Source organism: Rhamphochromis sp. 'chilingali' (assembly GCF_963969265.1).
Source record: "Rhamphochromis sp. 'chilingali' genome assembly, chromosome: 17".
NCBI lineage: Eukaryota > Metazoa > Chordata > Actinopteri > Cichliformes > Cichlidae > Rhamphochromis > Rhamphochromis sp. 'chilingali'.
Window position 1 is genome coordinate 16,491,222 of NC_137944.1, and position 12,560 is coordinate 16,503,781.

Genomic DNA, 12,560 nt, shown 5'->3' on the forward strand with positions numbered 1-12,560 from the left:
AGACATCTGTAGTTGTGAAGGTTACTAAGGACAGGATTGCGCCAAAGAAAACAAACTAAGCATGGCAGTGAAACTGGTCACCAACCATATGTGATGTTTACTTTGGGTGTTAGTAGTGTGTGCGCGTATGCTTGAATATGTTTGTGTGCAGATCCCTCGAGGAAGATCTGAACACTTGATCCGGTGCGACTGTGGCGCGAGCGCGGGCTATTCGCCTACCTGAGCGAGCACGAAAAGCAGAGACGCAAAGCAGAAGTGCCACAAAAAATCTCCCAGAAATGCCTTTGAAAATGCCATAAAGAGATTTCATGGATGTCAGTAGGCCTGTGAGAGATGGGCTTTGATACAAGTCGGCCCTGCCTGAGTCGTGTTGGGAGGATATATGACCACAGTTGCACGGCTCTGACTGGTGGAACACTTAAGGTTTTATGACCTGCTGCCATTTGGGGCTCTGGGATAGAGCAGAGTGCCGACCACATAACTAATTAGACTTGGCCAACAGAGGTGTGTAAGGATGGGGATTTGTGGATTGTGGGTTGTGGATGTGGTGTGTCTGCATGACTGAATTAGCTAGCGAGCCAGTGAATGTATGGCACAGGTTGTGTGTGTGTGTGCATGCATGCACGCGTGTGTGCATATGTCCCGAACCTGGAGAATTGCGTCAGAGCGCCGTTTGTTCTCCATAAAGACTCTACTGGGCCTTTCATGTAGGTGAGGAGCCGCCAGGCCTGGAAACTTTGACACAGGAGATAGAGGCCGGCAGCCAGCCTACACACTCATTAACACTTACACACAAGCACACACACATACTCAGATAGTACTCCTATCAAGGCTGACAGAAGTCTATGAAGTATATGAAAAGACAGTCTGGCCTCCTCAGCAAAAACAACACTCCTCCTATTGTCTCATCTCTCCCACCCTCCCTCTTCTTCTTCCCATCCGAGGATCACAAAGATAAATGACTGTGCACAGATATGAGAGTCCAGTTGCAGGAGGGGGAGGTGGTGGTGGTGGTGGGCTGAGGGGTGTCAGAAGTGGAATGTGTGTGAACTGCACACTGCCTCGTATAAATCAGGGAGACAAGTAGGAGAAGGAGGAGGAGGCCAAGAAGGAGAGGTAAAGCAGGAAAGGGGGGCAGTCAGCTTTAGGGAGTGATAGGAGGAATGACAAGAGGAATGAGCGAAGATGGAGGGAGGGGAGGGTACAGGTGCAAAAGAAGTGCACCCGGGCTGGGGTTGGAACTGGGCGAATGAAAGTGAAGACGCACGAAGGAGGTCACGGGGGGACGGATTGCAGCGAACAATTACTTGAACTTCTCACATAATTGTTTCTAAATGTCTTTAAGATTACAAGTGTTTTGCGTATTTTCACAGTTGTGCAATTTGAGGTCATCCACGGCATTCTGGGAACGCTGTAATGACTGTGTGATTACAAGAACGCAAGATGGTGAAAACTTAAATGGAGTAGTTGTTTTTTTTTTTTCTGCAGAGGAATGAAATATGTGTAATGTGAGCATTTATATGTGTGCATTTTGTGTGCCCGTGTTTCAATATACGAAACACTCGGGTTATTTTGGGTCAACGCTATCTACTTACTCACACTTGATAAGTTGTAAAAAATGTCTTTATCAAAGATTTTCTTTTCAAGCCAAGTCATAAAAAATAGGAATTCTGACAATTCGTTCAAGGAACAGCTTGAAATGTTGTGAAATATCCCCCTTTACCCTTTCGCTGAGGTTTGGATGTAAAGGGTTAATGCCGCGATTAAGTATTTAAAAATGTGAACTATTTCTGGGCTTACATTAAATGCTAGGGAACCAGCAGAGACTCCAGGAAGTAGCTGATCCCAGCCAAGAAATAGTCTGATACTCATAATTCTCTGTAAAATGCCAGTTTTTTTTTCCTTTTCTCCTAGACTTTGGTTCTTGCACAGGTTAAACAAAGATGATATAATGTCTTTATCTGTAACTTTTAGACATGCTATCTTAACCTGCAGGGTTTCTCACAGTTTTAATGACTGAGTGCCAGTTTAGGAAGCCAACATATACACCTCAAACAGTTTGAGTTAATGTTTTTATTGTGTCTGTTGAGGAGATGATGGTTTATGTTGGTAACTGACATTTTTATGCTGAAATGTTTGTTTTTCTTTTTTCTTGTTAACCATTAGTGAGGTACAGTCTTGTGAGACAGAAAGTTTTCACGTGACTTTGTGCAGTTCTGTCAACAAGTAGGTCTGTCCTTACTGCTAGCATAGGAATTAAGAAGGTAAGAAGCAGCGAGTGCAGCTAATCAAGTGCACCTAGTTTACTGATCACTAGCAAGTGGAAAACATTGAAGACAATTGCTAATCCCAGCAAATTCATCCCAGCATCAGACCATGCAATGCTCAGAAAAATTACAAAAAACCAAAAGGTAGAGCTACATCTCAGACTCTACAAATCTCAGTTTGCAAATTAAAATTTAAAGTTTATGACAGCACAGTTTGTTTGGAAGGCTTGCCAGAAGAAACTTCTCTATAAGAAGAACATGACATCATGGTTTGGGTTTATAAAGTTGGATCTGAACAAACTACAGGAATAGTGGAGCAGTCCTTTTGGTCAGACAAGACCAAATAAACCTGGCAGTCACTCAGTCGACCATGAACTCCTCTGTGGACCAAAGTATTCAAGAAGCAAACTTGAGACCATCTGTCTGACTAGTAAAGCAACAGGACGATGATTAAAAGTACAGCAATGGCTGAAAAAGAAAAGAATCAAAGTAAAAGTAAAAGTCCAGAGCCTACAACAAAACGTTTGAGATTTTGAGATATCTCCATTTGGAGCTGTTTGGCCATAATGCACAGCGCCACATTTGGTGAACCAAAAGCCGAATACAGTAGCAGCTGTCAAGCACGGAGGTGGAGACGTGTTGATTTGGGCTTGTTTTGCAGAGACAGGACATTCTAGAGTCAAATGCGAGACCATCTGTCCGACAGCTAAAACTTGAGCCGGTCTGATTCATGCAACAGGACAATGTTCCCAAGCACAGCAGTGAATCTACAACGAAAGGACCCGGTCATTGCAAACCCTTGATTCTCCTCCTCCAACTAAAGCTCCAACCCGAACCTGACTGAAATGCTGTGAGAGAGCTGTGCTTAAAAACATCTCTGCAAGCCTCAATAAAATTAAGCAACACTGTGTACAGACAGCTGAAGATTTAAAAGAAAAATGGAATGGAAATATTTCGCAAGTTTTTCTTATTAATGTTTTTTTTCCTGTTAGTCTATGATTGATAAACAGTTTAAAAAAAGTTCACGATGAAGTTTTGCTGTTGTTTCTTGTCAGACTGGATGCTTTGGATACAAGCAGCCCTTTTTTTTAAGACCTATTTGAATGGCTCTCTGCAGTGTTCTCCGATCTGTCCACCCAAAAAAGATGCACACACAGATGGTGCAGCTCATGCAGATGACAGAAAAGTAAGATCAGGTGTGACTGATGAAAATGAGCCAAGTTAATCGCATCCCCTTATCTCTCCTCTTAGGCAGCTTCCGATAAGCTCTCCAACTCTTAGCACCTAGCAGCTAATTAGACTCCCCACTGAAAAGCAGGAGGATTTCTCTCCCTCACTCTGTGTGTGTGTGTGTGAGAGAGAGAGAGCGAGAGAGAGAGTAAAGAAAACACTTAGATCTTTAGTCTTATCTCTCAGCTTTTTATCACTCGACTCCCATCGGTCAAAGCAAAAGAGCTTGCTGCAAACCTTTTCACGGCACACTGCAAAAATACAGGAATTTCTGTCTCTCTGAAATCGAAGCGCTGTTCAGGAGTGTGTTTACAAAGCACAGGTGTGTCAAATCATCACTGAAAAGTAGACATCATGACAAAATATCAAAATAAAGAACTCTTTAAAAGGGTGAGAATAATATATTTTTTTATTGTCAGCTAATTTCTGCTCTCGGTCAAAGAAAATCCATTTAAAGACAAAAGGAAGTGAGCGACACGAAAGTAATATTCCATGGCTTCACTGTCACTGTGCCTGATTCATTTCCAGGCCTTTCACTGAATACTGTGGATTTAAGTAAAACATGTTCTCCTTGCTTTGCAGTCACAATCAGAACAATTTGTTAAAGACCTGTATGGAAGCATGAGCCAAAGTCTAGAAGTCAGCTGGGCAGCATTAGTCGTTTGGCTTTTGTTTCTTAAATGCTGAACAGGAGAAAACATATAAACAGCAGCAAAGCAAAAGATGATCAAACTGTCTCTGCTGGTGAGTTTTTGCCTCTGGATTTTTGTCTGCCAGACTGATTGTAAGAAGCAGTTTGGCTCCACCATGTGGCGAAGGCTGGAACTACAAGTGAGGAAAATCTGTCAAGCCCACTCCTGATCTCTCATTTCCATGTTCTCTTGCATGTCCGACATTATGTTTATGAGGCGAGGAGCCAACTTTGGGATGACAGCCAGGCTCTATAATGATTAAGGCACGTCAGGATATTCCTCCAGGGCCGTCGCTGTCACTAACACACTCAGTATGTCCTTGATTATTCCAAATGTTTCACTTAATTTGTAAAGATACCATTTTTTAGGCATGCTGCTCTATTTTGACTTTTCTCTTTTTCTTTGGTTTCACCGGGTCGGGATCTTCACTAAAAGATGATGTCACATCGTTTCCTGATTCACGTTTCCTTTTCTTGCTTGGCTTGTCACTAATGTAACCGTTGGAGTCGCTCCCGTGGACCGCCACCTGAGAGACATCCATCTCCTCCTCCTCTTCTTTTATACGTTTTTCCTTCTTCTTTTTCTTCTTCTTTTTGTTCTCTGCGGCTTCATTGCCGTTTACCTCATCCCTCATCCCATTCGGCTCTGGTGTTACACCGTTGTCCAGCTGGCATGCAGATATGGTTGGTATCTCTTCTTCTATCTCCTCTTCTTTGACTTTCTTCTTTTTCTTTTTCTTCTTCGGGGTTTCTTCAGAAGCATCCTGGGTGGGTTCTGGGTCCTCCTCGCCTGCAGGCACACTGGTTTCTGTGCCCTCACACATGGCCAGCAGCTCCTGCACCCTGAGGCACACAAAGACAAAAACAATCAATATAGGCCAGCGCCATACCAGCGCTGATGTGAAGGTCTGAGTTGCTCGCCTATTGTTCAGGAAAAAACTGCAGTGACTACTGGTGTGATGATGCTACCGGCAGCCACAAAGCGGCGAGCATACTGAGGCCTTTAGCTTTGCCCCGAAGCTACTAAAATCATCATCACTGATACTGCACACTTGCCTGGTCTTGTCCAGTCGTCCTCTGATCAGCAGCACCCCAGCAGTGTCGGCGTCGAGCGCCGTCACATCAAACTCCACCTCCGATCCGATCCTCGGCCCCGCGTCTCTCCATGTTTCCACAGTAACCAGATTCGGTCTGGGAATGCTGGCGTTGAAGCAGCCGTGCACCAAGCAGCCCACGTGGCTTATTCCCAGTTTATTTACCTTACCCTACAAACAGACGAATACGTGATACACGCTGTTAGTTATTGTATTTTATCAGAGGCAATTTATCACTCCCACAAAGTACAGGTACGCCTCAAAGCCCCAGGTTTTAATATGTCACTTGTATATTATAACAATAGTAAACACTGAAAAGTGCAGGTCTCTCTTAACAGACACTATGTCAGGTAAGGTCCCGTCAGCTTCTCTGCTTCTACTAAATAATGTGAATGTAAATCTCACCCGTAGTTTTTGTCCTTTTTGTGGCTGAAAAACAATAAAGCTGGCTTCCACGTCCACGTGGACGTAGCCGCTGTCGTCGTAAATGTCTCCGAGGTGTCTCACTATCCTGATGTTGTCGTAGGCCAAGGGGACTCCGTTCAGACTGAAAGAGACAACAGTAACAGGGTCATCTCGTCCATTAACAGTTTATTTAAACTGACAATGCTTTACTTAAAGGAGAAGACCAAACCTTTTTGCGTTACCATTACTGGTTTTAATGCTTTTAAAAGCTGACTGGTGTATGAAAGGATTTAAAAAGGCCGCACGCAGTGATTCATGCATAAAATACATTTTGCAGACAATCACACGTTGTTGGTACTTTTACCTCCGCAGAGCACCACAGTGGATTCTAAAACAAACAATTAAGATGTGATTCAAGTTCAGATTATAAACTTTAACTCAAGGGGTTTAACAAAATAATTACATTAACTGTTTAATCCAAGTTTCAGAGGCTCACAAGTAACAGGACAGTAACAGGTGTTTGTTTTTAGCCAGGAGAGGCCTGCTCTCTCTGTGTTAAACAATAAATTAAGCAGATAAAGAATTTTAAACTTGTATTTTGTAGCTGTTCACTGGAACTATCATTATGTGGCCCATAGAGATATCAGTGCATACAAAGATGATCTTCATCAGGCTGAAAAACCAAAGTAAAGCTATAAGAGAGAGCAAAATCATCCGTCATCCCGGTGGAGGAAGTGTTAAAGCATGAGCATGCATGGCTGCCAGTGGAGCCGGATCACTGGTGTTTATAGATGATGTGACAGCAGGACGACCTGGCGATCGTCTCTGCTCAGATTCAGACAAATGCTGCAAAACTGATTTCACAGTGCAAATGGACAATGGCCCGAAGCACACAAACCCAAGGGTTTCCCGAGGCAAAGAGCAGAGATAATCGTCAATGGCCAAGTCAGTCACCTGAGCTCTACTAAATACAGCAAGTTTTCAGTTACTGAACAAACAACTGAATGCAGTTATTGCCCACAAATAAGCAGCAACTGGTGGCTGCAGTAGAGACCTGGTAGAGCTTCTCAAAGGAAGAAACAGCAGTTGGTGATGTGACGTTCATGACTTTTAGACTTTAGGCACTCATTGACTGTAAAGGATTTAAAAACACATTGGCTGTATTTTCCGGACAATCAATGCCCTGAATTAAAGCTAAAAGTCTGCATTTCAGTGACAGCCTCCCAACACCACCTTCTTAACCCCTAAAAGCACCACCTCGTCAGCAGGTGTGTGTCCGATAAAGGACCTAACAGGATGTTTCATGAGTAGCTACTAGGTTCTTTCACAACACAGGAGACAGCAACACGAAAACTCAGCGGCTAGAGGACATCACAGCTCGTGTGCGTGTTTGTGTTCGTGGGAAAGTGCACTGTCCGGCTCAAAATGCTTCATTGACTGGATAAAAACGTCGGCGGGGGGAAAAAAAGAAGCACCTTTGAGAGAACTTGAGCAGCTCGGCCTCCAGCTCCTCCTTAATCCCCGTCTTCTTCTTGTTTAGATACACGGGCGGCAGGGCGATGTGTCTCCGGTGGGTGTTCACGACCAGACACGAGTAAGGCGCTGACAACAGCTCGGAGGCAGCGGCGAACGACGGGATCGATAACGGCAGAGCGGCAGCAGTGTTTACCGGTGCTGGGGTCTCTTGGGCCGCCTGGTCCGGGACGGACACGTCGGGAGTTTCACCGGACATTCTCACATGTTTTGGATTGTCCTCACCATGCTCCAAATTCGCCATGCTGCGTAGAAAGACCGGAAGACAAACAAGAGGTGACTTCCGCTTTGCGGATTGTTGAACTGCTGTTAAAAGCATTTGTTATTGTTGCCCCCTGCTGGTGAAGAAGAGAAGCGCCCTCCACAAACTTCATACTGCAAGCTTATTTAATAGTTTATTTTAGGTCCCATTCACTATCTTTAAGTAATGGTTGTCAAAAAGTATTGTGTTTAATTGTTTTTTTAGACACAGAAATATTGTAAAATCCTTGAAAGCATTAGAAGATATGAAGAATTGTATGACTCACTGCCCCTTTTGTCTGCAGAGCACAGACTGAATCATCATCAAAACACTTTTACACTCTTTAACGATTATAAATGAGCGACTGCAGACTTAATGGCTGTACATGGCTAGTCTGCGTGCAGTAATGCTTTAATGTTTCCTGGCATAACATGTTGATGGATTTAAATGTTGCATGTGGCCAAACTGTCTGTTAGTTTAAATAATGAATGTCCTGTGTAACATGGTGAACTTATTCTGAGTGGCTATTTCATTTTCACATTTTAAATTTATAAATAAAATTTAGCCCTGCAAAGTAACTGCAGCCACAGATAAATGTGTTTCATTTGAGCAAACACCTGGCGGCAGTGGGAAGGAAGAACTCCTCTTTAACAGGAAGAAACCTCCTGCAGAAGTAGGCTCAGACATTTGCCAGCATCACTTTTAACTTTAGACAAAATGACAAAATTTTAGCAAATTAAAATGAACACCATGCAGCTTTGCTGTTGTATATAGCTGTTATGATGCTTACGTAAGTTACCTGATGCCCTTTGTTATGTAATCTACAAGTTCGGCCCTGATAGTCCTAGCAGGGATGCTGTTAGGGAGCTCGTGGGGTAGGAGATGATCATTGATTCTGTATCCCATTCTCACCTGCAGAGCCACATTAAGATCATTAGGGTGACCTGAGGTGTCAATTAGTGCAACTAGTGCAGCGTGTCCAGCCATACACACAGGCATGCACTGAAAATATCCTGACACATGCACAGATGAATCTAGTGTTACTGTTTTCTGACAGGGCAGCACCGCAGGAGGTCACATGATTCAGCGTTTCTCTCTTTATCACACACACTCTCACAGGAATCGCAGACCCGGTGCTCTGTTAGGAGCCATGGCCCTTTCCTGTCTGTTGTCACGGTGATAAATAGTGCATGGTTTCTTAGCTCCCTGTGGCTTCTGCTGCTGTGGGCCCCAGTCAACACACAAACATGCATAAATGCACGCAGATGCACACACATCTCTGTTTGGAGCTTCTCTCGGGAGTTGGCAAACACTGTAATGAGGTGCTGAGCAGCAATGACGTTGTCAGAGCTTATCTTCATAACAGGTCACAGCTGTGTTTGTGTGCAAGCATGTGTGTGTGGAGGAAACAGGTTTTTATTGCTCTTCCTCCTCTGTGAAGCATTTTAAGCTTGCAGGTCTGACGGGTGCTATGAAACTGATTTACTTTGTTACTTAACTTTACGCCAAGTGTGGGAACCCTGAACAGCATCATCATTGCCTTAAACTGTGGTCTCATAAGAATGCAGTGGCTTTCTGAATTGATGATGCTATGAAGGACTGAAACTGCTAAAATCTAAAATTCAACCCAACAAATATATTATTGTCATTATATCCATGGATATCAACATGGATATTGTGATTTTCTTTGTATTTAATTCAATCTCTATAAATTCCCCTGTTATGTATTTTTCAATATAACTTCCCTTGTTATTTACTGATTGTATCATTATTTAATAGCTTAGTTATAAAAGAACCATACTGGATAAAGAAATTAAAAATGTTAAATATATTGGGGACAAATATGGTAGAGGAAATAGTGCATAAGTACATAGTTTGTAAATAACTCAATAAATAAAATGGCACATAAAATGAAAGAAGAACAAGTATAAGGCATGTGTTTACAAGAGAAAATAGATAACTGGTGGATGGTATTACACAGGGATTACATGAAGATGTGGGACCTATGGGTTCTTTGACACCCAGCATTTAGACTAACATCAAAACTTGAACTTCAGTGCTCCAACATCCACAAGATACAACTACTATTGCAATAAGTGACTGATGAGGTATAACACAAAAAATAAGGACCATCATGGAAGGACAGGCACTGCATATGCACAGATAGAGGAAGTGGCTGAAATCCAGAAATCATACAAGTGGTAGACAAAGCTGGACTGAAAGACCGCAACAGCACAGAGGCACCAACAATGGCAGCACAGGAACAAGCTCTAAGTACAAGATCCATAGAGGGGGTCTACCACACCAGGTAAGACCACAGGTGCAGGCTGTATAAAGATGCCCCTGAGACAATCCAACACATAACAGCAGGATGCAAGATGCTAACAGGCATGGCACACGTGGAATGCCATAACCAAGTGGCCGACATAGGATACAGAAACATCCGTGCTGAGTATCACCTTGAAGTCCCAAGATCAAAATGGGACCCACCCCCTGGGTTGTCGAGAATGACCAAGCTAAGATCCTGTGGGACTTCCAGATACAGACAGACAAACTGGTGACGGCTAACCAACCAGTAGTAGTGGACAAACAGAGGAAGACGGCTGTATACCGATAGCAATTAGGAAGAAGGCTCATGAGAAGCTTGAGAAGTACCACTGGCTGAGAGAGGAACTCGGAGGGTGTGGAGGGTGAAGGTAACAGTGGTCCCAGTGGTAATCGGATTACTCTGTGCAGTGACTCTCTGAACAGGGCAAGTAGCTCCAGCAGATCCCAGGAACAACACCCGAGATCTGTGTACAGAAGAGCACAGTCCTAGAAACAGCAAAGATACTGCGCAGGACCCTCAAGCTCAAGAGGACCTGAGCTTGAAGACAGCCCGCAAGGTGTGAGATGGTTGCTCTGTGTGTGTTTTTGTTTTTTTTTGTTTTTAAAAAACACCTGGATCTCGTTAATATGACTAAGTCATTTAAATACGGTTCTTCATAGTGTGCGATTTTTCAGTGTGTTATTTTAACCTTTGGGTCTTACTATCACCTACAATGATGTAGTGTATTGATTAAAATGCTGTAATCTGGCTTACAAACTGAAAAGTCACTCCCATCACATTTTTACTCAAACCTCACATACTTCACAAACACAAACACACTTCCACAAACATGTGTGTTCATGTACTATAAACACACAAATTGGCAACTGTATAATTAAAAAAAGGCTAATCTGCATAAACTGTGATCATAAAACCAGATTCATCTCAACACGTATTTAACACAGCAACAGTAAAACAACATGCAAGACTGTGCAATTCTTTTATTAGTCGTACTTTAATTGAATGAACTTTATAAGAAGCATTATAAAAATATGTTTGATTTACAAGCATGGATACATACAGTACATTGTGCATCACTGTAACTTTTCTCTCAAAGCATTCCATTATCAGATGATACATACAGTTTACCAAAGGCTATCTCAAGATCTGGCTTCCATAAACCAATAACATGACAGAGAGAGAGAGAATAAGGACGATGAGACTGAAATAGCTCTTCTAAACAAGTGAATCAGTTGCATGCTTGGTTTGTGCTCATCGCTTTGATCTGACTGGATGAAATGTATCCTTCACGCTCACAAATTGGAGGATTTCACGCAGATGTCTGTCGCTTCATTTGTCATCCAAACCGCAGCTCACCATCCCGGCTTTGGTGAGATTTAAACCGAAGGTATTTGAACCCATGTTTGCATAATATTCAGAAGCACAAACGGCTCCTTCATGCTCTCCGTTTCATCAGGCAGCAGGTAAACGGGTTCCAAGGCGACAAATTTGGTTCAGTTCCTGCAGTCAGGATACAGTTAAATGCAGTCTACTACAAGCTGCATTAGCTGCGTGACAGCACGAGTTTTAGTAACTGCTTCTGTTTAAGTCTGCAAGTCACCTCCTGCTGAAACTTCCTCAAGGAGATGCCGCGGTGTGTCCATTATAGGAGATCTGAGGAATACCATTACTGGAGTTGTCCAGGACCTCCTGTTAGAGACACACAAACACAAACCTGCTTAGGAAAAAAACTTCCGACAGCAGCTAAAGATGAGTCATGCAGTTTACTACCTTCTCTGTCATCTCATGGGAATGATGTAGCGAGTGTTCCCTCTCCAAGAACATCCTTTGCTGCTCCGAGCTTGCCAGACGACAAGTCAGCCACGTGGATAAGGTACAGGTCGAGATCCCTGGATAAGACCGGAAAAGGAAATTTTACACAGAAGTGAACAGAAAAACACTCAGTCCCCAGAGGATAAAACATACTGTACTGGATGATCGTCTGATTTCTATTTTTTAGTGCTAGTATGGAAAGAGTTTCACTTATGAAGTCCTATGTCTCAGCCAAAGTCTGTATATGGACTGCATAAAAGATGGACGTAGCCTTCGGGTACAAGTAAAGCCGACGCTGCAATGCCTCGTTTGATTTCAGTTATTTAGTTATCAAGCCATCCATTTTCTTCCACTTATCCAATTCAGAGTTGTGAGTGTGTGTGTGTGTGTGTGTAATAATATCTATGAGAAAATTAAACTACCTCGCTCTTGATTTATGTCCTCGGTAAATTCTCTCCTAATGGGCTTATGGACTCAGTTGCTGGTTGATTACTTTTGAAATTATGGCCCCATTCAGAGACTTCTAGGGCATTTAATCCCTGACAATTTCTTTAAGCCAAAATGACTTTGATGTATCGCTAACTAGCAAATATTATGTCCCTAATGTGGTTTGCATGCTAAAACTGTTACATACCTACTAAAGGATCCATTTTAACACTGGCATCAACATTTAGCCACAAGCACAACCTCATGGAGCGACTAGTACGCTGGCAGACCTTCAGAAAAGAAATGAAGAGGCACTTCTTCTCTGAATAAAACTGACAAAGCTTTTTTGGGGAGGGTGGAGGAGCACTGGAGAGTTGTTGAGATAGTGTTGAGATAAAAGTGATTAGCAGTAATAAGAAATGCTTGGTATACTGTTAGTATTGACAGGTGACTAATAAAGAAATGCTTTATCTTTACCCCCACATTTAGTCCCTTTCAAATACTTGAACAGAGACTAATAACGTTCTTATCT

The 12,560-nt window shown here is 42.8% G+C and overlaps 2 protein-coding genes across 2 annotated transcripts in view; both read right to left on the reverse strand.

The window, feature by feature from the left end:
• Positions 1–3,888: 3,888 nt before the first annotated feature.
• On the reverse strand, positions 3,889–7,495 carry polr1f (RNA polymerase I subunit F). Its single transcript, XM_080863615.1, has 4 exons — positions 7,163–7,495; positions 5,688–5,829; positions 5,245–5,453; positions 3,889–5,031 (listed from the first exon to the last, which is right to left on the reverse strand). The coding sequence occupies exons 1-4, from the start codon at positions 7,462–7,464 to the stop codon at positions 4,554–4,556; spliced, it is 1,131 nt and encodes a 376-aa protein (XP_080719741.1). The 5' UTR covers positions 7,465–7,495; the 3' UTR covers positions 3,889–4,553.
• Positions 7,496–10,767: 3,272 nt separating this feature from the next.
• Positions 10,768–12,560, reverse strand: part of tmem196 (transmembrane protein 196) — a 7,298-nt gene continuing 5,505 nt past the window's right edge. The window contains exons 4-5 of the mRNA XM_080863170.1: positions 11,561–11,679; positions 10,768–11,479 (exon numbers count right to left, since the gene is read on the reverse strand). Coding sequence (XP_080719296.1) covers positions 11,408–11,479; positions 11,561–11,679 — 191 coding nt within the window. The 3' untranslated portion in view covers positions 10,768–11,407. The remainder of the gene's footprint in view (positions 11,480–11,560; positions 11,680–12,560) is intronic.